This window comes from Semicossyphus pulcher, unplaced genomic scaffold (genome assembly GCF_022749685.1).
Source record: "Semicossyphus pulcher isolate SPU_LCO1_2020_fin unplaced genomic scaffold, fSemPul1.0.p SCAF_11, whole genome shotgun sequence".
In the NCBI taxonomy this organism is placed as follows: Eukaryota; Metazoa; Chordata; class Actinopteri; order Labriformes; family Labridae; genus Semicossyphus; species Semicossyphus pulcher.
Genome location: NW_027211615.1, coordinates 12,382,236 through 12,407,681, shown reverse-complemented (window position 1 = coordinate 12,407,681; position 25,446 = coordinate 12,382,236). Strand labels below are relative to the sequence as shown.

The 25,446-nt window shown below is 42.5% G+C and overlaps 1 protein-coding gene across 1 annotated transcript in view; it reads right to left on the bottom strand.

The window, feature by feature from the left end:
• Positions 1-25,446, bottom strand: part of mettl24 (methyltransferase like 24) — a 41,100-nt gene that overhangs the window by 10,991 nt on the left and 4,663 nt on the right. The window contains exons 2-3 of the mRNA XM_069657258.1: positions 9,571-9,669; positions 2,977-3,110 (exon numbers count right to left, since the gene is read on the bottom strand). Coding sequence (XP_069513359.1) covers positions 2,977-3,110; positions 9,571-9,669 — 233 coding nt within the window. The remainder of the gene's footprint in view (positions 1-2,976; positions 3,111-9,570; positions 9,670-25,446) is intronic.

Below are 25,446 nucleotides of genomic sequence, written 5' to 3'. Positions count from 1 at the left end.
AAAGGCTCTTCTCATTTCTCAGTTTGTACCTCCTCGAGTCCTTTCCTTGACTCCTCTCCTCGCGTCTTAGTCCCTCCCACCGGAGATGCGAGTGGAGGAGGCGAAGAAGAGACACAAGGAGAGAGGAGTCGAGGCATCAGACATTTAACAACATGAGACATCCCTGCTTCAGACACACAGCAGCTGTCCTTCTTCTTCACTGAATATAAAGCTTTGAAGAAGATTAGAAGCATGTCTTTAGACTGTGGGAGGAAGCCAGAGAACCTGGAGAGAACCCACACATGCACGGGGAGAACATGCAAACTCCACACGAGAGGCCCCCTACGTCTGAACCGGGATTCGGACCAGGAACCTTCTAGCTAACCACTGCACCACCATGCAGCCCTTTAATCATTCAAATACTTATATATATTTCAAAAAAATAGGCGGGCTGCAACTGGAGTCACTATTGCTCAGCCATACTTAAAGGTATAATCTCTAAGTTCTTAGTTTCAGACGGCACCTTATGGTGATAAAAGGCAATTGCGGGCGTTTTCCTTTTTAGTTTGCCTTCATCTGAGCACCGAATTTGTTTCTTTTTCTTTGGATTTTCATTTATTTTAAAAAGTTGTATCTGTAGTCATCCATCTTTTCTTTGTTTGTTCAGCCATAGTAGATTACTGTTTACTCGCAACACTTGCAGAGACCGGAAAAGCAGCAGACCAATCACTGCTGGGTGATGGAAAACACGTCACTAACTGGGCGCCACTTGTGATTTTTTTTTGCGAATGTCTCCACAGACACCCAGTCTGTAATAATACTTTATACTTCAAATGCAAAGCCTTTCATCAGTGGGCCATAGGCTCAATCATCATTGTGTTACCTCATTCGGTGATAGATAGTGGCATTTATTTAACACACAATTTTTAAGTATTCCTGTTGTAGCTGTACTTGTAGCATAAAACACGCCACTGTTTCTGTTAAAGTGCAGCAGGTAGGGGGATTCAGAAGTTTCTTTTTTATTGGAAAGAATGTAAGCATTTTTTTAATTATAAAGGATGATTCATGGATGAGTCAATCTATGACTACAGTCAGCATCTGCACTGTAACTGCATCAGGAGAATAAATCATGTATTGTCAAAAACACACTCAGGACAGACAGAAGAATAGGAACGGTAAGTTTTTGAGTACGAGAGGTGAAAGGTGGGGTTATTGGTCTGTCATGTGGAAAAATATCCTGCAACACCCCCCTCCAAACACACACACACACTCCTTATCCTCCATCCACTACCATGTGAGAGACCAATCAGAGAGCAGCTGCTCCTCCTGCCCAGGCAAGGCCGTCCACGGCTCGTTAAACATCATGCAAATGAGACATATCGACGGGACACACTCAAAAACATGCAGCAGGAGTACACACATAGACTCCAAAATGCACTGTATACTACAGAGAACACACGTGCACAGGTAGTATGTGACATTTCTATTAGAGTCAGTGTAATGTGCAGCAGTGGACTGTACCTCAGAGTCTCCTTTCTGTACAGAAATCTCCTGAGAAGAGGAAAGTTTGCACACCAGGAATAGATGCAGGGGTGTAACCAAGAAGTGTGTGTGTGTGTGTGTGTGTGTGTGTGTGTGAATCTAGGTCAGATAGGGGACACGGGGAGGAGAGTATCACTTAGCATATCCAGAAAATTAGAACTTCAGAGAGCAGTAAGTCTCGCGTAACTGTTTCTCCGGGCCCTTCAGACTTTCCTTTTGTTTCTCATTAGGTTTTTTTGTTTTTCAACGAATATCACTCATTACATAGACACCCTGTTATTGCATTAATCGGCGTAAATGGAATTAATTCCAGAAGTCTTAAGGGCTCAGTTAGATGAAAGAAGAATGATAAAGCAGCTTTCTTTGACTTGAAGAATCTGCGATGTGAGTCACGTCTTCCCTGAGCTGATACTCAGGTCAAATGTTAGAGTGTTTGCATAAATCAGCGACGGAGCGCGCTTTAATGTTCCTTTCATTGTCGGTGCATGACCATGTAGCTTGTCTGCATGGGTGACTTCCCATCACTCACCCAGAGGATATCAGATGTTTTCCTCCCATCTCTCCTTTTGACCTTTGACCTCTCCTCCGCAGAGAGGCAGGATGCCAGAAACAGCAGTAACCCCCTCCTCTCCCCTCCCGCTTCACTATCCGTGCCCCTGCCAGACTTGATGCCAGCGCACCTGTGCCGTCTCTCAACAGTCAAATTAATAAGCTCGCTCTGTCCTGCAGAGAAATCCCTTCAGACCTCAGCTCAGCTGCAGCCCCAGCGGGGCAGAAACCGGGCCGAGCTGATCCAGAACACAGAGCCAACTGGGAGTGATTGACTCTCCAATCTTAAGAAGGTTAAACACCTCGGTGGCCCGGCTGACTCCTTGCAAGATTATGTGCCACTCACGGAGAGGAAGCAGAGGTGGAGTGGAGGTGACGTGCCAGGAGGATGTTGGAGGTACAGTTAAAGCACAGAGAGGACTATTTTTTGTCTTATTACAGTGTTACTTAACAAATTAAAAACGGCTTGTCCTAAATAATTAATCGAGGAAAAGAAAATCTACCTGGCCCGAAAAAGTCCTAAAAAAAGACCTATGAGTGGAGATTCTTTTCCACCCCTTATTAGGTAGCAAATCGCCTTTGTTCTTTGATGAAATAGTGAGAGAGAAACCTGAATTTCTCCTCTTAGAAAGAATTTAAATTGTCATCCGTGAAGCGACAACAGAAGCAATTATAACCCGGTGTATCACATCCTGTCGCAGCAGCAGATGCTCCCGTCTGCAGATAACTCACCGACAGTCTGAAAATTAATGTTGTGAACAATTCTGTAGCTCGACAGATGCGCTACATGACAGCACATCTAGTGTACAGCCTGTAAATTCTTTTGTTAGAGTGATCACAATTAGGATTAGACCTGAATTAGAGAATTAATGTATTCAGTGGATGTGAGTGTATGTTTGTACGCACCCGAACGAGTAAACCCTGCAGTGTTTGCTGTGTATTCTGTGGGTCAGGCTGTATTTGGGGTCCAGACATGCAGCCCAGGCAGCCTTGGTGCCCTCGTGAGCAGATTCCCCTCTGGCCAGCGATGCACACGACACCTGGAGACATAAAAACAATAGAATAATATAGCTGCCACTTTGGATAATGATGACCAGAGCGTCTTGTCACGGTTATGTAATGTTCCCTGGCTCAAAGTAGGACTTCTTTATCGTTACTATGATGTAAAATCAGAACCAAACAAGCACTGCAATAAAAATAAATGCTATTTTTACTACACACATTTTTCTTAACTTTCTACAGTGCTTAAATAACACTCCTGTCCTCAAATAGCTGTAGAGCATCATACGACCTCCAAATCAGAGCGCTTCTCACCGGCGCTTACTGTTGCTAGGTTACGAAAGTTGTCTGGCGGCACTTCCGCTTCCCTTGGTAGTGGCCGTTACGTCTGTTTTAAATTGCTCTGTATGCTTCATATTTGCTTTTATCCAAGGAAATTTTAAAAACAATGTAAAGGAATCGTGTCCTGGCATTAATAGCAGCTCTAGACCTGGAAATTGTACCCTCGAAAAAACTGAAAGGATTAGCTTCTCCTCCGCCATTGCTTGTTGACGTCGTTGGCATCTGAAGTCCCGCCCCTTCTTGATTTTGATTGGTTGGCGATATAGACGTGACTGACGAGCGCGGCGGTACTCCTAAAGTTGAACAAGGGCAGAGCTAAGCAGTGCACAAAATGTAAACAATGCAAAATATTTCGAAGTCAATGTAAATGTAGGCTAAATGTATGAGTCATTCAATATATGAACATAAGGTTTGGACCTCCTTGCTACTGTATTATGGATTGTGTATAAAGTTGAAACAGGAATGGACAAGAGAGCAGAGTTAGTTTTCCTAAGGTTCAGACAGCTCTGGGTCCTTTGAGTAGTGTGTGTGTGTGTGTGTGTGTGTGTGTGTGTGTGAGGGCATTTGTCTTCAACAGCATCAGTCTAACCAGGTATCAAATGGGTGGGCTTTGTCACACAGTACGATAAATCAAGTCCCAGGGAGTTTAGAGAATCACACCAGCATTTAAAAGTGGAGAGTGGCAGCTAGGCTGAACTTTTCCAAACCGTCCTTTTTCTAAATATCTTCACAAAAACGCTATAAATCACTGAATACAATCCTAAGCTGGTGTGTGTTTGGGCCTCAGCGTTGATCTTAGATTCATCTTGATGTACAGCTGGGGATAATGCATCAGCAACACTGCCAAGTCGCTCAGCAGCAGAGTGAGAGAACAGGGGGATGGGAGATGTTCTTATGTAACATTCAACAACTCTAAGAAGAGAAAACAGCTATTATTACTTAAACAGTACTTATGTAATGTTTTTATATAGTTATATAGTTATATAGTTAGATATAAATAAAAGTAACTTACATCTTTAAAATTGAACACAGACATTTATTCTGGCATCATTTTATGAGTATAAAAGATTCCTTTTTCACACAACTACTGTTTGGCTACAATGTAAAAATAACAACATATCTTTATTGAAAATCCTCTTTTAATACTGTATAACAACCAAGGTATGCCCTTAATTTTTCATGACTTCTCAGCTTCAAATCTTTGTGCTCAACTCAGCTCCTATTCACCCAAAACCAGCAACATGCTCAGTATTTATATGAGTCTCTGTATGTTTGTATTAAGCATGTACCTGCATAAACTGTGTACATACTCACAGTAAACAGTGTGTTGGTTCGGTCGTACAGCTGCAGTTTTATATGTGACTAAGCTTCAGCCGAGGAGCTGCTGCTCTAATGTTTGCTGTCTGGTTTCTTAAAGCTCCGTCTGCTGCGCAAATTCAGTTTGCAGAGGAAGGAACAATATTGGCTCAGACATGATGGTGTAAAAATATAAAAGTTTAAACAAGGAAGCATGTGTTTAAATATGTATGCGTTCTATCAGGTTAATTGAAATAAAGGTTGGCGATTGCAGTTATGTAAATGTTAGACAAAAGCAACAGAAAATAGAGAAATGTATCGTGTATATGAAATGTATAAAAGTAATCTGCTGTCAGCGAACAATGAGCTCTCTTATAAAATCACGTCTATTGTTGACTTGAGATTGACACTTGAAAGCATTCATTATGTTTTCAGTTCTTTTGTGAAGAGAGATTTTTACAGTCTCAAACACCTTGTAGGCATGATTTACTCGCTTTTTCCACCGCAATGTTTTCCACTTCAATGTTTTCCAGCTCCTCCAGCACACATCCCGAGGCTTTTCCAGTCCAGTTGAGAAACTGTCAAGTCAAGCCCGATATATTCATAAAACCAAATATAAAAAAACCACAAGAAATTTGCATCAAGGTTCTTCACAATCTCTACTGCAAATGAAGCTCTCTGTCCTTCATTAAATATAAAAACTGTCAGGTGTTTTGGGTCTCCTACCAGTTGTTCTTCCCCTGAGAATCTCTTCAGGAAGGCTCCCAAAAAGCATCCTGATCAGATGCCCAAAACCATCTTGATTCAAGCTTTTTGGTGCAAGGATCGGCAGCTCTACTGCAAGTTTCCTACTGATGTTTCTAAGCTCATTTCCATGTTGTTTGTTTAGACCAATCCATCCCCGAGCATAGAAATCCAATTACATAGCACCACTATGTTTAAATTTGTGTAGGCCATTCCTCCCGATCATCCCCTCTACGTTACAGTTGAGGTACCCCAGCAGAACTGCAGAGTCCCTTGGTGGTATCCTCTTCAAGGCCACATCCAGAGATGGATACTCCAAACTGCTGTTGACGATAAGCACAGCCAGAGCTTTTCTCTCAGTGAATCGCAGTCGGAGAGAGGCCGCCTTGTCTGGGCAGAATTCCAACCCGGCTGTGCTCAGGCTGGAGCTAGCTTGTGACTTTCCCTACACCCGCATGGTGCCGCTTAAGCCCCTTTGCCCGCAAACTACCGGCATTTTTGCTTAATGGGAAAGGCTACAATCGGCATTCAGACCCGGGTCAAATGACTCGGCTCGATCGGCATTGATGGGAAAACAAAACCCATGTCGACACGCTAATCTCCACTCCCTTTCCGGCGCGATGCTATGCCCTGTCGGTAACTTCTGCAACTCCTTGTCATCTCAGCTATAAATTCCGCCCGTTTCTGCAGCGCTCAAACATCGTTCCAAATTTGTCAGCGCCGAGTTTGAAGACCTAACCACCGTAACATCTTCACTGTTTACTAACCCTGTCTCCGATGTGTTTGTGACGGTGACGCAGCAGAAAAGAGACCGACAGCAGCATACTTTACTGGCAATGGGAAAAAAGACAATCGGCATCTATCTCTTCCCGAGTCTGAAAACCCGCGCCAACGCACTAATTTCGGTGGGAAAGGGGTATTACCCTGGGCAACTCTGGAACTGGAAAGAGTCAAGTATCTCTTCTGGAGTTTGGTACGGAACTTGACACCAATGCCCATCCCTGCAAATGATAGTCCCATAGGGTGGCACCTACGTGTAGTTTTATAGGCTGTGCAAGTCCATGATCGTGATGACAAGCTCCTGTCCAAGGTCTGGGGTCACAGATACCCTGAACAGTGGGAAGTGTAGCACCATCTTCTTGGCCGGTGCATGTGGGGTCTATGAATTTGCTGTTAGTTGGCTTGTGCACTGGGACCAATATGGCTTGGGAAACCCTACCAGGAGCACCGAGCAGCACAGCTCCTAGGGTGGCACTGATGCACAAACCTCTCCATAATAAGATTCTCAAAAGAGCTCTTGAATAAACATCGCTAGAACAGGGAATAAAAGACATTTGATGTCTTTGTTGCAAAGAATTGTATTGTACATTGGACACGTAGGTGGTGCAATCAATTCTTTACATGAATTTTGAACAGGATCCATTGCCAGTCAAGATTTCCAGCTGAATGGATTCATTAGCACACAATGAAGAGTGTGCAATACAATGCAAAGTCTCTCTGATTGTTGAGCCACTTCACATCTACAGATTTGTTGGTGCCATTGGACTGCCTACTGAAGAACTCTGAACTCTGAACTATTATTGTTGTACGGCTAGTACATTTGAAGCTATTCTTTTTTAGAAACACTTCCTCTTATGTGAGAACAACTTCTATTGATTGGACAGTTGTGTCGCGGGCCATCTCTCTGAGAAACAGCTCCACCAGGCACTGTGTCAGTCAGCATTACAGCTGAAGACGCTGCGACGCACCCTCCAACTCCCTCCACCCTCTGCTGTCACTGTGCATGACGGACAGTTCCCTTCAACATCTTCCCACAAACACACACTCATACGATCCCTTTTCTCTCTGTTCTCGTCCTTGTCTCTTCCCTTCACATGCACACACAAATGTACACACAAACACACACCCCGGGGCTAATTCATTATGAGCTGAATGTCTGCTTTGTGAAAGATATAGAACGAGTGCTTAGTCATTTGGAGTGCGGTACTCTGTGTTCTCACTATAGTGTGTGAGGGGGGAAGATAAGTTACTGATTTATCCTCGAGCCAATTTCATTATCATAAAAAAAACGTGGGACATGTAACCAAAAAAAAATCCTTTCGGACAGTGAAAATGAAGCCGTGTCTTGGCGAGGGTGCATCATTTCAAGCTTATTTCTCAAATTTTGATGCTGAACGCCTTAATCGATTTGTTGTTATTTGATTCCGACAAACAAACGACAACATCTCATTGATTAAATATGAATAGAAGGGCTGCGAGTTCAATCTGTATGGTAATCAATAGAGTAATGAATCATGTGCGTGCTGTCGAGCAAGACAAGTGCCTGAGCTGAATGTGAAAGAGGTGGAACAGCAGCTCAGTCATGGGCTGATACAGACAGACTGGCTCTGATATAACAAAGACCTTTCAAAATAAAGCACTTCCTGTCCCTTACAAGCAAAAAGTACTAAATTTTTCTGTCTTCAAACTGGTGTCTTATGCTCGTGGTCAAATTGTTAAGTTAATTTCTCGTTAAATTATTATATATAAGTTTTAAAAAATACAGAAAAACATAAAAGAAATCACTTTAAAAGTCGAAAATAGCTTTAAATGCCAAAATCGAAAAATTACGATTTAGAATTTGAAGCTCTTGTGCAAAAACAAAAAAGTTTTTGTCCTCGTACAGACATTCTCTTCACATAAAATCAGCACTATAATCTCTGCCAAGAAATTAACAATGCTGTTTTCTGTTTCACACTTGCACAACACTGTTGCATCCTTTTATCTGCTCTGCAAATCTGTGCTGTGCTCGTTTGATGCACTGCTGCCGGGCTGTCAGCGTTCCCTGTTAAATCCTCACCAGATGACACATAAAGTTACAGTTTAATGAAAAGATTTAGGACAATAAATACTGCAACATTTTTGGAAGAAAGCTTATTTAGCATCTTTCTGGAATTTTGAAGAAATAAATGGTACTAAAGATGTCTGTTTGCAAGAATGGAGCTACAGCCGAGACGTGATTAGCTTAACTTAGCATAAACAATAGAAGCAGGGGGAAATTGCTAACCTGATTTTCTTATTTTGTACACAGATTTGTACAGAATATTTGAGGTTTGAAAAGTTACTATATGTAGCTCAATTGCCACAAAACTTGTATAATTCAGTTCCTCCAGGAAGTTGTAATGTTGCATTCCTACGAATTCACGCAAATTCAACCAATTGCCGCAACTTTTCCGCAAATTTGGGGCGCTGAGTTGTACAGAGGCTACAGTCCTCAACGCATTAATCGCAGTTTCGACTTCCTGTATGCCGATCATTTGGTGCATGTCAACCCCAGATTTCTACTCCCCACATTTCCTGTCTCTCTTCAGCTGTCCTATACATTAAAGGCAAAAGAAAAAGAAAAAAACGTATCCGCAAATATGACCAATCATCCTATTTCCCCGTGCCTGTAAAGTCACAGACATCTGATCAGTATGATCGTCTCTCTTTCAGGAGCTTCCTAACCTGGCCTCCAACCACAGCGTCTTCAAGGAGACTCTATATAATATTAAATCCACAAGTCACTGTCTTCTTGTGATCAGTTATCCATGTTTACTTGCTGAAAACTGTTAGCTGTCCACCTAGCCACTTCCTGGTGCCTTGTGTTGAATCTATGCCCAATCAGAGACTAGTGTTGTGACGTTCGCGAACGATCCGATTCTTTTGAACGGCTCTTTGGTGCGAACGACAGGAACAGAGTCGTAAGTGAGAGCCTCCTAGTTGTGCCTAAATTTCACTGCCTGCTCCGCTATGCTAGGTCACATGCAAGTACTTGGACTCTGTACTTAAAGCTCCTGTGAGGAGTTTTTTGATTATATAAATACAATGCTGGCATATAAAATACAAACATTACAAATAAAAGTCATTCCAAAAATAATAATATGAGAAAAATGCACCTGGAACATTGACGCTAAATGCGCTCATTGCCTGTCCCCTGTACAACTTTACTTATATTACCTATAATGTTGTATTTGTTGTTGGTTATTTCTGATAATGTACACGCTCCCTCAATACATGCAATAAATTAAATAAATCTAGCTTTATGCAACAAGAACTACTTTTAAAATACAAGAAAGAAGTCAAACATTGAGTACTCACTTGTGGTGTCGTGATGTAGTTGAGGAACCTTTTAGCTTCGTCCTCCAGAGAGCGGCTTGTACTGGCCCAGGGCTCAAGGTCTATATGCCACCGAGGAGCCTGTAGTGGAACACCCACACACAACGCACACACAAACACACAGAAAGTATTCAAAGAACATGAAAACTGACAATAAACTAACATCAAAGTAGGCCACTCAGAAGAAGTACAAGGGCAACAACAAAGGGAGCTTTATTCTTCAGGTGTTATAACCCACTTGTGTACAGCGACTGATGGAATCAAACTAGGTCACAATGTACTCAGCGGAGGCTTTTTTTCCCACCTGTGTGTTAGCGACAAACTGCTAAAGTTCATATCCACTGTTATTTTAGTACAATGGGGGCTGCTACTTGTTCTTAAACATTCTGCACTGCAACATACCGATAAAAAAAAAACTGTATGAAGTCCAGCTGTGTGTGACTGTGAAAAAATAAGAGCTCAGACTTCACCCTCAGTCTGCTGTAGCAGCTTTCTGATGCTGTGCGACCACATTCCTGAATCCTGGCAGAGCTCTGCGTTACAGCTGCTGCATTTCTGCAGGAATGTGTCTGCTTATGATTAGAAGAGAGGCAAAGAGGGACAGAGCTGCAATGATGCATTTTCTGGTTCTACCACCATTTCTTGGGTTAAAAAAAACCAACATGGCCGGGCGTTCATTAGCGGTCTTTGTATAAACCCTCACTGATTTCACGATACAGCTCTTCCCGTCTTGATTGTTTTGTAGGCGCTGCAGTTTATTTTCAGATTTTCCTTGATGACGCACTGATAATCTTTGGCTTAGATCACAAGATCGTGTTTGGGTGTGTCTTAAGCTGTGGGCACATCTGGTGAACAGTCTGTAGAGGGAACTATGGTGACGTCCAATCTGTTTAGAAAAATAACCTTGAGCTGGAATTCTTTCCCATCTTCACATGCCTCCGTTTTCCATTTCACCTCCTATCCACTGTTATGCACTACAGTTTAGCTTGGTGAACGCCGTCTCATCACAATGGATTTTTGATTTAACAGCGATTTCAGGTGATTTTCTGTTAAAGTGAAGCAGGTGGTCTTTGATAATTAAGATTGTGTACAGATCAACTCTGATATACTTTCATATATGTTATAGGCCATGAATTCAAATTATTGTAACATACTGTTTAATTCAATTTACTTCAATTTAGGGCACTATATCATCATGGGAATAGACCCAACAATGCTGCCTAAGCATTAAATATATTAAAACCACAGCTATCTTCAGCCAAGTAATCTGATTGGACAAGAAGCATTCCATGAGCGCTGATATAGAGTATAACAGCACAGGGACTTTTAACTATGTGTAATCACTCTGCCTCAGCAAACAGCTTTATCTTGATTGATCAAACTGGTACTTCTGAATCACACATGCCACAAAAGCAACTGTCAACAGACTGTTATTTCCCCGGCTGCATGATAAGTAGAAACGCACAGGTAAATGTGCATTATACATCGTAGCTGTTCTGCGGTAGGGTGAAGACGTACACAGCATTACTTGGCAACAGTCCAGTTCCAGTCAGGCTGCGGGGCTAGTCGTTGTTGAATCTGTTATTGCTTATTATTGTTTAATAATATATGCAGTTTGTATAACTGTTGCATAAAAGCAATATCACACTCCAGGTCGTGCTGTTATACTGAATATCAGTATTATCTCACATGACTGAATCACAGCTGTGCTGATATTCAGTCTAACCGCACGACCTCAAGTGTGATATTGCTTATGGGAACTTAAAAACCTTTAAAAAGACACATGTACGCACAAATAGACACTATTACACACTTATACACATTGGAATAGATTATATACTAATGCCTTTTCGATGACAGCGCTGTCTCCTTTTCCGCAATGCACATGTAAGAACACACTCTTGTGTACTCTCATTTACATACAAACTCATGCATACGCTGCCCTCTGCGAATACATTATCTATGGCAGCAGCACGTGTGTCACTTCGCCCTCCGGTGATGCTGATCGAGGACCTGCCAGCGCAGGGAATCAGCTCTTCCTTTTAAAGGCTGCAGAGCTGGATCCACGTAACACCGCTCACTGTTTGGCATTCAGCCTTTAATTGATTTGCGGCGTGTCAAAACATCTGAATGCTCGTCGTGCCTCAGCTCTTCCCCTCCTCTCTCTCTCTCTCTCTCCACCATTCATTTCTCTCTATTTTCTGTTTCTCCCGTTCCTCCTCCGGCTCTTAAAGTCTGCATTCCTTTTTCTCTCTCTTTCACTCTCTCGTCAGCGTCTCGGTTTGAAATAATTGCACCCGTGATGCGTGATCAACATAATTACCCCGCAGGACAAATAGGGTGATGGATGAGCACATGTGGGTTTCAGTCTGGTCTATAGCTGTTGTTTTTCCTCCGTTTGATTCTCCTGATTTGCTCTCAAAGGCCTCAGACAGACGCCCACACACTAACACCACTCATTCATGCTACATCTCTCTGCAGGCTGTTTAGTTAAAGGGGAAAATGAAGAATGAGTTTGCTAATCTCTCCTCATCACTTGATACGCTTGCCTTTTTATCCGGCAGCCTCCCTTACACAACAAGCATGGTTAGGAAAGGCTGTATATACATAATGCAGTTAAGTAAGATATTAAGTGTGATGTCTCTCTTATTCCTCTGGCTGAGCCTCCAAGGGCAGACTTTTAGTTCAGTTCCTCATGCAATTTTGATTTGGATCTCATAGCCGAGCAGAAATCAAACTTAGTCCAGAATTGCAGTAGCGAGGCCAGCAGAGTTTTACAGCGGCAGAAACCCTGCTTGTCAGTCTGGAACGTCCGTTATTTACAAGCAACGTCTACTTTTCTGCATCGCAGGGACTTTGAAAGCTCCCACAACTCTCTGCCCCGTTATTCTCCTCGCCGAATCCTCCCTGTAAAGCTCAGCAAGCCGGCCCCATATATCAGCCTGGTACAGGTTAGGACAGGACTACTGATCAGAGGGCAGATTTCTGGGACAGAGGACTCATACTGCGGCGTATGAGGTTTGATGGAAGAGGAAAAGAGGAGGAAAAGTGGGCAAGGACAGGACGGAGGGAGGCTGAAATGTAAGACAAACTACAACCATAACTTTTCTGCAGAGAAGAATCAGAAATATTGCTGAAAAATTCATCCAATCTTTCTCTAACGACATTTTTTAAAGTGCTAACACTGACATCTAAAATGGAGACGGCACGTGTGTGTCTGGGCACACATTTCACATGCCTTTGAGCTCCTACTAACCACTGACTCATCACTTAGTGGAGATGAGATTAGCGCTAGGCCCGTGTTCAGTCAAGCAACAACAAGTCATCAGCACCTCAGGGACAGCAGAGGTAAGCAGCGTTAATATGAAACATCAGCCAGAGCTGCCGAGCCTCAGCTGTTTACACTTCCATCCCCGGACATTAGTTATAATTACATCCTCAGCAAGAGCATCTCAGGTATTTGCCTTGACGGCGGAAATATTGAGATGATTCGATGACGCTGAAAAACTAAAATTAAAGTGTGTGTGCCGCTCGAAATATTCAGTTCAAACATTTGAAGACTGAAAGAAGTTTTAGTTTCAGTTTCACTTTGAGCGCTGAGTGAAGCTGAAGTCATTTGAAAGGAAAGCGATGAGTGTTGAAAGAGTTGATGACTCAGCTCAACTTCAACCAGCGAGGAAAGGTTTTCACAAAGAAAGTGTGCGGTGCTTGCGGCTGAAAAGTTGCACTTCAGTTACTGAAAGAAGGTAAAGTTTCAGTGTGAGTGCTGAAGAGTCAGATTTACTTTGAAGCAGGAAGGGAAAGAAAGCTTAAATGTCAGTTCAAGTGTCAGAGATGAAGTGAGTTAAAGGGAAAGTAATTAAAGAAATCAGTGCAGAAATTGAAATTGGTTCGTATAAACAAATCAGGTAGGGATGCACAATATTGGATGTTTTGCAGATATCCGATATGCCGATATTTTCCAACCCTTTTTGCCAAATATATACCGATATATTGGGCAAGTTTTTTTCCACCTAATTGCAGAGAACATCAAGTCTCCCCTGTAGTGGAATTGATACCATGCCTAGTCTTATTGTAGTGGCCCACTGGCAGATGCAGAAATAACATAATAGAGTGCTTTTTAAATGTACACACTCACTGGGCAATTTAAGAAAACTACTTAAACTTGTACAAAATGACATATTTATTTGTTTGTAAAATTTTCCTTTCTTTTTTTTGGGAATCATTGAGCATTTAGGCAGAATTAAGCTGCTGTAGAGGTCGAATCCCGGTTCGGAAAGAGGGGGCCTTTCTGTGTGGAGTTTGCATGTTCTCCCCGTGCATGCGTGGGTTCCCTCCTGGTACTCCGGCTTCTTCCCACAGTCCAAAGACATGCTCGTTAGGTTCATTGGTGACTCTAAATTACCCATAGGTGTGAATGTAAGCGTGTATTGACTGTCTCTGTGTGTCAGCCCTGTGACTGACCGGCCATTAGTCCAGGGTGTACCCTGCTGGGATAGGCTCCAGACCCCCGGGATCCAGAACAGGATAAGCAGTATCTATAATGGATGGTTTAAAGGAGTTGAAGTGTAGGTGATACATTTGGCTGCAATGGTCATGAAAGAAACTACTGCCAGTTGGCTTAAGTGTTGGCTGAAGTACCGAAATCAGTAAGAGTTTATTTTATTTTGACTGTAAAAGTTGTGGAAGTTTCTGGTTTAAATGCGACAGTCTGAGACCTGAAAGGGTTTGAGGTGTTATTTGAAGAGCAGATTGAGACTTGATAAACATTTGGTTAAGAAATAGAGATGAATCAGGAAAAAGAGATGATTCATTAGCCCTTTTTACACTGCGGCTCCGCCTCAGCGCCGTAACGAAGCTCCGTCCTCATGCCACCTTTGTCATTCTCCATTGGACCAAGCATTCCGGCGTTGCTGAAGCAAAATGTTCGCGAGGTGTAAACAAACAGCTCGTGCTTCAAATACACTCACACGCCGCTGTTCCGCCCTGCTGGCTCCGCTGTTTACACAGACGCCATTTCGCCTCTGTTACTGCCTCCAATGCCGGCTCTGAGGCAGAGTGATTTCGCCCCACCGCTCCACCTCCTTCCCTTCATAATCTCACCACTTCGATGAGGCTGTGGCTCAGAGGTAAAGTGGGTTGTTTAGCAATCAAAAGGTTGGTGGTTCAATCCCTGGCTCCTGCAGTCTACATGTTGAAGAGTCCTTGGGCATAGCCTTGTGTGTGTGTGACTGCATTAAATGATAATGGGCCACTATCATTAGCTCAACCTAAGGGGTAAACATTGAACTGAAGTGGTCTGATACATTTGACTTTAATTCGTTTCATAAACACATAAATTGGGTGTTTTTTTAACATCCTAGCCCCTTTTTTTTGATTGCTCTGTTATGGGCTCGTTCTGCACGGCCTGCACGTCTTGTTAGTGGATCTGTGCCTCTCAGCTTGGTGTAAGAGAGGTGTGAGCAGCCAGGCCGAGCGTGAATAATCCCCCGGGGAGAAGAGGATGGATGGATGAGCAAGAGATGACTGGATAAAACAAGAGAGGACCGTCTGCCAGAACGATGTAGGCGGAAGAGAAGAAGTCAGAAGTGTGGGGTACAGGGGAGATAGACTGGATGAAGATGAGTCGTACCCCTGTATGTGGATTTAAGCCAAGAATAAACCACAGCAGAATCAGCGCCTGAGTAAATAAGATCAGCAGTGTATCGAATTCCACGGACGAGCCAGCCACAGAAGAGTTGTGTCTGTAAATGTGAAAACCATGAGGCGACAAAAGGAGTGCTGCCAGCTCAGGCCCGACTGTTGGTGAAGTGCCAGGATGGCTGAGTGTCAGACCTGCTGCTCATTTTTTTTTTTTGCTATCGCTCTCACCGGAGTCCAGATGCTTCAGAAAAATACCACCAAGCTGTGCAGTCAGGAGGTCAAAGCTTTGAGTTCAACGGCGTGTGGAATATTTTTTTAACACTGTGGAGCATCTCGAAGTTAGGAAATGTTCTTTGACAGGCTATAATTTCAGCTCGGGTAGAAACTCGACAGTGCCAGATGAAGGTCAAGACGAGCAAAGAACAAGTGAGCAGACAGGGAAGTCGTGGTTTAATGAAACAGCGGGCGGCTGATTCACATTAGCCTCCCTCTGATTTCTTGTAGCTGGTGAACCCAGGCGAGAAACCACATCAGAGACGTATTCTGCAGAGGCCCGCGCTGAAGCAATGCTGGAAAATAAATCAAAAAGAGATTTATTCATGTACAAAAAAACACTTTCCTTACTGTGAAGACAAAACTAATTCCAACTTGACTTTTATTTTGAAATGTATTCAATTCATTCTTTTACTTCTATAAAAAATCCCACTAGAGCAAAAACGAAACTTACTTAATACTTACAACAACTTGGGAAACAATGTCCCACCATAGTACAGCTTAATATGCTCCTTTACCACATTACCACATTGTGTGCATCATGATAATGACATGTGGCATGTTTAGTCCATTATTCAAGGGAGAAATGGTGTAAAAGGACGCTCAGTGTAAGGTACTGGAAGTTTGAGAACTTATACACAAGATAACGTTCGGTACATCTGGAAGGTTATCACTCATGCTTAGTACGAGTACTCATGTTTGTTAAACAACCAGCTGTCTCTGCTTCTACAAATGTAAACTGCAGGACTTCCTGTGCTTCAGAGGACATTTCAATGTTCTCAATATTTACTGTGAAAGATGAGAAAGGTACCCTCGGCCTTTACCGCTGGTTTGAGATTAGTTCCCTGAGAAGTACATGATAAAAGTTGACATCTTTCCCCACCCATGCACCGTCAAGGGATCCGTGTCCACTAACAGCTGTTTTTTGTCGCTGCTCTCACAGTGCCCTGGTTGAAAATAGTTCAACTTTTCTAACGTAGCTGCGCTCGTCAATGTCCCTTCCCCCTCACCGTCCAATCAAAATCAAGAAGGGCCGGGACTTACGATATCAACTTTGTCAACATCAACGGCGGAGGAGGAGCTAATACTGACGTTTTTTCGAGAGCTGCTGCTAATGCCAGGACACGATTCCTTTACATTGCTTCTGTGTTTTCTTAGTAAATTAAGCCTAGAGAGGAACAGACTTAACAGTCACTACCAAGGGAAGCGGAAGTTTCGCCAGACAATTTTTGTAACCTAGCAAAAGTAAGCGCCGGTGAGAAGCGGTCTCAAAATGAGGATGTGGCCACAGGCCCTAAAGAATACAGAGCCCGCAACTATATTTATCGGCATGAACAAATCCCATGAAACAACAAGAGTGAACAACTTCCCTTCTCTGTCTGTTTGTTCAAACTCATTTAATTCAAGTAAAGATGAAAGTTCATAAAAAAGATCACAAATATTGTAAATAGTGTTTTAAAGACTCAATAACTTCCTTTAATACTTGAGCAGTGTAGTTCTAGAACTAAAGAGTGCATAAGGTTCGGACTATTTTCTGTTGCAGACTGATACACATAAGGTACACTAGCTGCAGAATGGTAATGTATATGACTAAACTACATGATAACCCGTGCAGTGGTGTGGCTAAAACATGTGTTTTTGGACAACTGTAGTGCTCCGTGGCAGAAGTCATATCAGACGATACTTGTTAGTAGAATCAACTCATTGTATTTTCATTGGATTTTTTGACATAAGAAAATACATTAATATTATAGATAATCCTTCTAATCCTTTAAAGATGTGCATACAACGTTTTTCAGTAGACAAGCATGAGAAGGGATTAATATAATCGTCAGATCAGATCTGTTATTCCAGATATCATCCCTGCTGCACACTGGATATTCATAGGAACAAAGCTAAGAGCTCTTATAGAGGCATGTTAGATGCATTCTGTGTTATATAAGACATAACACAGTCAAAGAACTGATACATACTGCCCGACTGTATGATCATATAAGATACCCACAAAGAATCAGCCTTACTAAACTCTTTCTACCAGACTAATCTTTGAGAATTGGGCGACTATGACAGTCGGACCAAACCCAGCTGTCTCCACTTCCTGCAGTGTCATCTCTATTCCTCTGACAGGCCCGGCTCAGCGGCCAATCCCGGCTCACCGCCACAGCACAGCGAGAGACAGAGAGGGTCTAACAGAATTAAAGCGGAGGATTACGCTGATCTTTTTTTAATAAAGGCAGTAATCTCAGAGGAGTTTAGCCTCGGTCTCAAAGGCAGAGTGATGCCGTGAAAGAAGAAGCCTGCAGAGGAGAGGAGAGGAGAGGAGAGACACACGAGCAGGGGTGGAAGTAAAGTGTTTACGCGTGTGTGTGTGTGTGAGGAGTAGAGAACGAAAATAGGAGGTTGAGGCACAGATGGTGTAAATGGAAGATGAAAAGTACTCGGTATTGTTTTTCCTCCGTAGGAGAAGTCTAACAAACCCACATCTGGCATGCATTTACTGTAAGGGAGGCACAAAATGCGTATGTGTGTAACTGATACAACCCTAGTGTTTATTGTACTGTGGGGGAGTTAAGGCTGTGCATTACACTGCAGTTTTACATCATCTTGCAAAAGTAAGTAAGTAAGTGCACTAAATTGTATTTTCTTCCGTAGATGCTTCGCTAAAAACATCCTTAATATTCTGCACTGAACCAAGAGAACCATATCAGTTTAAAAGCCTTGGATTTCAAAGGAAGTAGCCTGACATGAGCATAAATGATGAATGTAATGTCACTTTATGAGTTGAATGAAAGCTAAATTCATCAGTTAGCATAAAAGCTTAAAAGGATATAATAGAATTATTTAAGCGACAAGGACAAACCTTTCAGGAAACAGGCGTTCAAATATCGAAAAATGAATCCAAAGCACTCAGGGCGGCTCCGTTCAACGGCGTCGATTAAACAAGCTTTGGTTATAGATGCTCGTTTCCAGCCCTGTCTTTATATTGAAGGGTAAAAGTAAACAAGGGCAGCCATTTATGCACTCAGACTGTGTGTTGGACAGATTCAATAGGAAGGCTGTGCAGATTGAAGTTAAATAAAACAAGTTATTACAGGTACCTGGTATGCGTGTGGCTGACAGAACCACAATGGCATACATATCCGTTTATCTTTAGTGTAAACATGATCTAATACAAAGCCACAGTGGGGAAATTGCTGTGCTTGTTGTTAATGGCTTTACAAAGTATACCAAACACTGCAAGCAGCCGTGTGTGGTTTTTAAGGGAAATGAAGCAGCGTGTGGCCAAGCAGCAACCTGCAGGGATGAGAAATTGAAGACAGTGTGGGAGTGCCAAAAGCGGAGTCAGGATTGTTGCTAGCTTGTCCCTACTCAAAACGCAGCAGGCCGTAGCGATGAAAAGTTATTTGAAGTAACTCAGTTTGTGCTGTTCACTCGACCCTCACGCCCCCTAAGGAGATTCAAAAGCTGTCTTAGCTTCTTTAGTGTAATAAATATACAACTTTGGTCAACTAACACCACAAAAACAATCACTTTCTGTTGGAAACACTGTCGCTAACATGCTAATCCTCCAGCTAATGAATTAGCCAACCCATCATTCCTCTCCAATGCAGCCTGGTCGTCCAAATAAGGTCACTTCTAGCTCTAGAAAACTGACATGGTGGAGGCCAAAATGCTGAACTTAAGGCTTCATAAAGGCAGCGGACAAACCAATCCAATCCATCATTTATGCAGTCTATCGCCCTTTTCCCACTGGTCAAAAAACCTACTAACACCCGCTAACACCTGGCTTTTGCTTAATGGGAAAGGTTACAATCGACATTCAGACCCAGGTCAAGTGACTCTGCAGTGGACCCGGGTAATTATCGCCTTGGCTCCGATCGGCATTGATGGGAACACAAAACCCGTGTCGACACGCTAATCTTCGCCCCCTTTCCGGCGCAAGGCTATACTCCGTCGGTAACTTCTGCGACCCCTTCTGTCATCTCAGCTACAAATTCTGCCCGTCTCCGTCCAACATCGTTCGGAATTTGTCAGCGCCAAGTTTGATACACAGACTGTTTGAGTGATAGATACAATAAAGATCTAACCAGTGTAACATCTTCACTGTTTACTAACCCTGTCTCCGGCATGTTTGTAACGTCAGACGGTGACGCAGCAGAAAAGAGATCGAAAGGAGTATACTTCACTAACAATGGGAAAAGAGACAATCGGCATCTATAAGCGGGTCTTCTTGGGTCTGAAAAACCGCGTCAACGCCCTAATTTCGATGGCTAAGGGGTAAATGTGTGCAGGCATGATGTCATTGTGTTCTTACCAGTAAACACATTATTTTTCTCCTTTCACACAAATACAAACAAGCAAACACATAAAAGCCGGTGTGAGTCCTTTGACTTGTCATGGCATGTATACAATCAACTTTAATCTCTGTACAAGTGGCTGTTGCCTTGGAAACACAGCCCCCTTCCATTCACTTTATGGCACCTTCACTCATACATGCATTCATAAACCACGCAGACAAACACAAGCGCTCCTATTCATCGCAGAGTGGACTGAAATGGTTGTGCAGGAGATACGACGTGGATAAGAAGTGATTGACACCGCTGTTGTTGTCTGATTCCATCATATTGTGTTTGAATCTGGCTGACTTGGAAAACATCTCAAGAGACAGATGGGTTCTTATTGTTAACAGGCTTGCATGTGTGTGTCTGTGTGTGTGAGTCTCTTGCGAGTGTGCGCCTGTCTTCTTGGACAATATCCCAGATCTGAGATCTGTTTCTGATGTCTAGTTGGGAAGAGCAGAGGGAGCACGCAGAGGACCATATGACATTTACTTCTTGAAATAGAGCTGGAAAAACAGAGAGTGACGGCAAGCTGGTCAAAGACAGGCGTTAATTTTCTCCCTCAGCTCATCATGTCCCTTTTTTTTTTGCCAATTTGTCTGTTTTTTTCCCTTCCGTATAGATAACTGAACGTGAAAATGGAAAGAAATTGACAGAGACAGTGAGGAAGATGTTTATATTAAGCCCTTTCACAGCGTAACTGACAATGTTCATGGTTGTTTTGTGTGATTGGAGTCCTGCCCACATTATTACGGAACAGCGGTGTCTCCACAAGCCCTCAGCTTGTGTTTGTGTTTCTAATTTAATCCCCCTTTTCTGTGCCTTCCTCTCCGTATGATTTCCATTCTCATTATCATTCTGTATCAGCTATCATATAAATCCTGCAGTTACAGAGAGAGGCAGGAGAAGCAGAAATATTCCTTCAAAAAAAACTAGGCTTGGAGCAACAACACGTCCTTTAAACGATGTTCTTGAGGTTCACCGACCATCTGTGTTACTTTTGGGTCCAAGTGGAGTTTGTTGTCTTTGTAACCAGACACTGCGAGCTAAAGTGTGCCTCAAATGCTACTGAATTGGGCTACTCGCTTTTTGGTGGCACACAATGTGCCATTTGCTGGAACATGGACGGGCCAGTGTAGGTGAGTGGCGAAGATGGGAGTGAGGAGGACCCATTTCAGAGGTCAATGCACTCATTCATGTCAGCTGGGAGGGAGGCTGAGAACTTTGTGGAATGTTCCAGACAAGGCCGTCCGTGTCTGAGGGGAGTATTGTGCGATGGAGACTCTGGACTTGACAGTTTGACACTGACTTTTCCCCCTCCAGTGGGAGTCTTTGTGCGATACCGGTTAGCGCGCACAAGAGACTCTCTGTTTATTCAGTCAACGGCATAAAGTGCATTAGGCAGCTTCTGTTTTTCCATGTGGTTTCGATCATCTTGTTTGAGGCAGGATTTGTATGGATCTACACTTAAAGTCTGGATCACAAGCTTTGCCAAGCTAGCTAGCTTTAAAAAAAGAAGTTTAAATTGGCGTCCTTTCTATCCCAACTTAAAACAGAATAAAAGTCTTCTTGGCTAAACATCTCCTCTCAGCTGTTTGTCATGTTTTAAAACGAGTATAAACCCTTTCTCGTGCAATTAAATACTCATAATTCTGTAAACTTTTGCAGAGAGGGGGTGATTGATTTGCTGAAAGGTTCTCTTTGTTCTTCTTCCCCCTATAACTTGGCAAAGATTCTACGCCTGGCCTGTTTTCTGGATGGAAAGTGGACACTAATCTCACATTGAGCAAGCAAAGCCGTATGCCTGTGTGGAGCTGTTTACCTCTCCTGAGTGGTTGGCGTGTGCATAGGGAGTGATGTGATGTCACTGCGATAGTAAGAATCCAAAAATGTAGGAAATTAAGGAGCTCAAATTTCTGAACAAATGCTTTGATTAAATCTTCCTGGAGTTCCAACACTATGCTATGTACATATTAGGTGCTTTCATGGTGATTGAATGGTGAATGGTGGTGGCTAATTGTGCTGCTCTTGTTTCTCAGGTTTTGCCTTTCAAGTTGTTTGAATACACTTGTTTACTTTTTTTGGGCAAGAGATGGTTGACAAAATCAATACAGCAAAGACCTTTACACTGTTAGCTTAGCTTAGCATTAAGTCTGACGACAGGCTTTTGCTGTTGTTTTCGCTTGCAAAGTAAGACTAAAAATATATGTCACCTTTTTATTGAGAGACAGTTGATAAAATCAATAATGTTGCGCCTTTAGACCGTTAGCCTAGCTTAGCATAAGGAGTAAAAGCAGTGGGAAGCTTTATATTTGTGTTTTAACCAATTCAGTGACTCAAGCTAACCTGAAAAAATATGGTTTAGTATGTATAGCCTTTAGACTGTTAGCCTAGCTTAGCATAGGGATTGAAATCAGAGGAAAATGTATTTTTATATTTTAGGCAATTCATTATAAGATTCCCTGATGCTGCTTACAAATATATCTTGTATAAATACATACGATTTTGCTAAAACAAATGTCTCTTTAAGAGGCCATGAATTGTCTCGGTCTTGAATTCCTAGAATGTGGTAATTAAAAGGGATATATATAAACCAACATTGGAGGGAAACCAAACTAGGCTCTATTAATGATGGAAGACATTTTTAGCTCAAGCACAGGGAGGGAAGTGCGACCCAGGTGACATGTCAGCCTCCCAGCAGTTTATTTCTTGTGACTTCCTGGTTCCCCAGACGCCCCAGCTGGAGGTTAAAGATGCTTGAGAACAGACTCCAGTCACACCTTTGGGATTACAGAAGTCAACCCCTCTCATTCTTTAGTAACAGCCTCTCTCTAGCTCTCAGCTTTCTAAGACGAGACCAAGGTCACCAGGGTTTCTGCATTAGAAATTCCACTGGGGGCTCACTAGTGGCTGGCAGTGGTTGGCACAGACTGCACAAAGTGGCCTGTTCTGTTCTTTCTTCATCCCAGCAATGGACTAATGAACGTTCAGGAGGAAAGAATTAATTCGGAATCACACTAATGCTCATTTGAACAGAAGTAATTAATACTTGCCTTGCAGCTGAAAGAACTTGTGTCCCATCAAATTAGAAGGAATCATTAGAATTAACTGTGGGCTCCTTTGGCTCATTGGTGTTTGTTGGTGGAATCAATTAGTATAATCAGAAGTTCTGCTTTATCCAAACAGAGTGAATTACCCTCAACTCAGAAGGTCAAAAGAGTGTTGGGATAAGTCACTTCTGCTTGGTTCCTTTCAGTTGTCTTTAGGCTGTTGGCACATGAATAGGAACCTCTAATTTCTTTATCTGACAAAGGCAACAGGATAATTAAGAAATCTTCTGATATCATAGGTGCTATATAAAACAAGATAAAAATATTATGGGGGTTTGCTAATCTGTACCTATTTTCTGTGTCAGCGACACTAGTTGATGACTTCAGCAAGCTGTCGAAGTGCTTCATGATATAAAGTCTTATAAAACATGGAGAACTTCCTGAAAGTGTGCATGACTGTATAGCCTAGCCTGTGAGCTTTGAGTTTGAGTCTGTGTGACATATGAATGACAGCTGGCCTATCTGGGAGAAATCTCTGAGTGACGCTGGAACAGAATATTTCTAGAGAGGCTCAGCAGCTCTGAAACGCTCACAGTACCTCGCTGTGAAAGGGGACGAACAGGCAAGAAGAATTGTTAAGATGGATAGGCAGTGAAAAGGCTATTTTTGTATTAGTTTAGAATGAATAATTTATAATTTATTGATTTGGAGATGTTTTCTCATGCCCTTTTTCAGTGGTAGGTGATGGGATGAGTAAGCTACAGTAAGGAAAGAATATTTCACTTCCAAGCTGTAAGAGAAAAGATATACTTGCAAAAGTTGCAGCAGCGAGTCGATCTAGCAGTGAATATCAATATTCTCTTTTTTGACAGGGAACTGCTGCACTTGGACTTGGTGCTCAAGGCACTATTTTATTCTTCCAGCACTGTTCTCTCGCTCCTGAGAAAGTTGCCCACTTTGAAGTTGTTTGACTTCATGGGGGGTAATGAGACACTTGTTGCAGTTCACTGCCAGGTCAAGATGGTTCCTGCTGTGGCTGTTTTTGCCTTGCTCTCAACCATGCCTCAACCATGAACAATTCTAACATTGCGTTACATGACTGGATATTTTCTAAAGTGGAAGGTTATTGTGCTCAAAGACACATTACTTCAACAGCCACAAGATTCAGCCACTTGAATGCTGTGGGATGGGAAGCAGGAAGTTGCATAACCTTTAAACAACACAACAAGGACTCTGGGTAATGCTCCACAGTCGGGACAAAATTATTTATTTTGCCCAAAAGGATCAGCAAGGTTTGTCTCAGAGGACATTATGCTACAATCTCCTTAGCAGATCACAACCAGGCAACTGAGTAGCATTAAGGAGACATTCACCAGAGCCTTTAGAAGAAAGAGTTAATCACGAGAAAGAGCCAAAGACGAGGCGAACTTCTTCCAAGACTTGCAAGCAATAGTTGTACGTACAGAGTAGGATGTTAATAGATATTTCATCGGCAAAAGTGATGAACTGTAAAATGTGAAGGTAGAAGACACCTCAGTATACCATGGGAATTTAAGGACTACAGGGTGATGCAGTGATGAAAAATGGCTCCTTGACCATGGTTGTATTTTTCAGTCAGGTTGCGGTTGAAGGGAAGGGATATTTTGTTTCTACTTTGGTGAAGGCTTGATACAATGCCATTGTTCCAACAGCCCATTATTCACAATTTTCAATTGTCCAAAAAAATGCCCCAATGGACAGGAAGCCCATTTGTCCAACAGCCCAATATCCCCATAACAGAAATCCCAATTATTCCGAAATCCCAGTAATTTGAAAAGTGAATTAGTGCCTTCCCAAGCCCCTTACCCTTACCCCAACCATAATAACTAGAAGCCTAATCAACCGAATGGGACATTTCTTAGACGATTGAAGTTCCAGACATTGGGCAGTACCCTACCCCAGCCTGCTTAGCCTCTGTTTAACTTACCTAGATAATGTTACTCTAACCCTGATCAATCTCAGCCCTCCTGTGCGAACCTTACCAACATGACCAACAAAGCCAATGAGAGCTAGCCAGCCAGTGCTAGCTTACAGTTTGAAGGTATCCTGTTTACCGAACATCAAGAGCTAGCCTTAATACTAGCAACACCTGTGACAGCATGAGGTCTATGAACTGCACTAGATGGTTCCTGATTGTAGCAATCCCAGTAATTCTTTAACAAGCTAGCTAAAAAGACATAAGAAAGCTTTCATGCATTTCTAACTACGTCAAAGACAACTGACTTTTTAAGTTTTACAAGAACACTGTGTGGGGTTAGTAACTGTAATGCTATGCAGAATTCAAATTCCCTTACCCACCTTGTTACTCAAAAACGTTCACATTGCTGTTACATTTTACAAAGTAGTGTATGGCTGCCTATTAGTGCTAATTAGCAGACGTCATCATGCTAACACGCTAAACTAGAATGGTCCAAGTCTTACATTACACCTGCTTGAAATAAGCATGCTAGCATTTATATCGTAAGCATGTTAGCTGCTAGCATGCTGAGGGTTTAAGTGTCTTTTCAACAGTG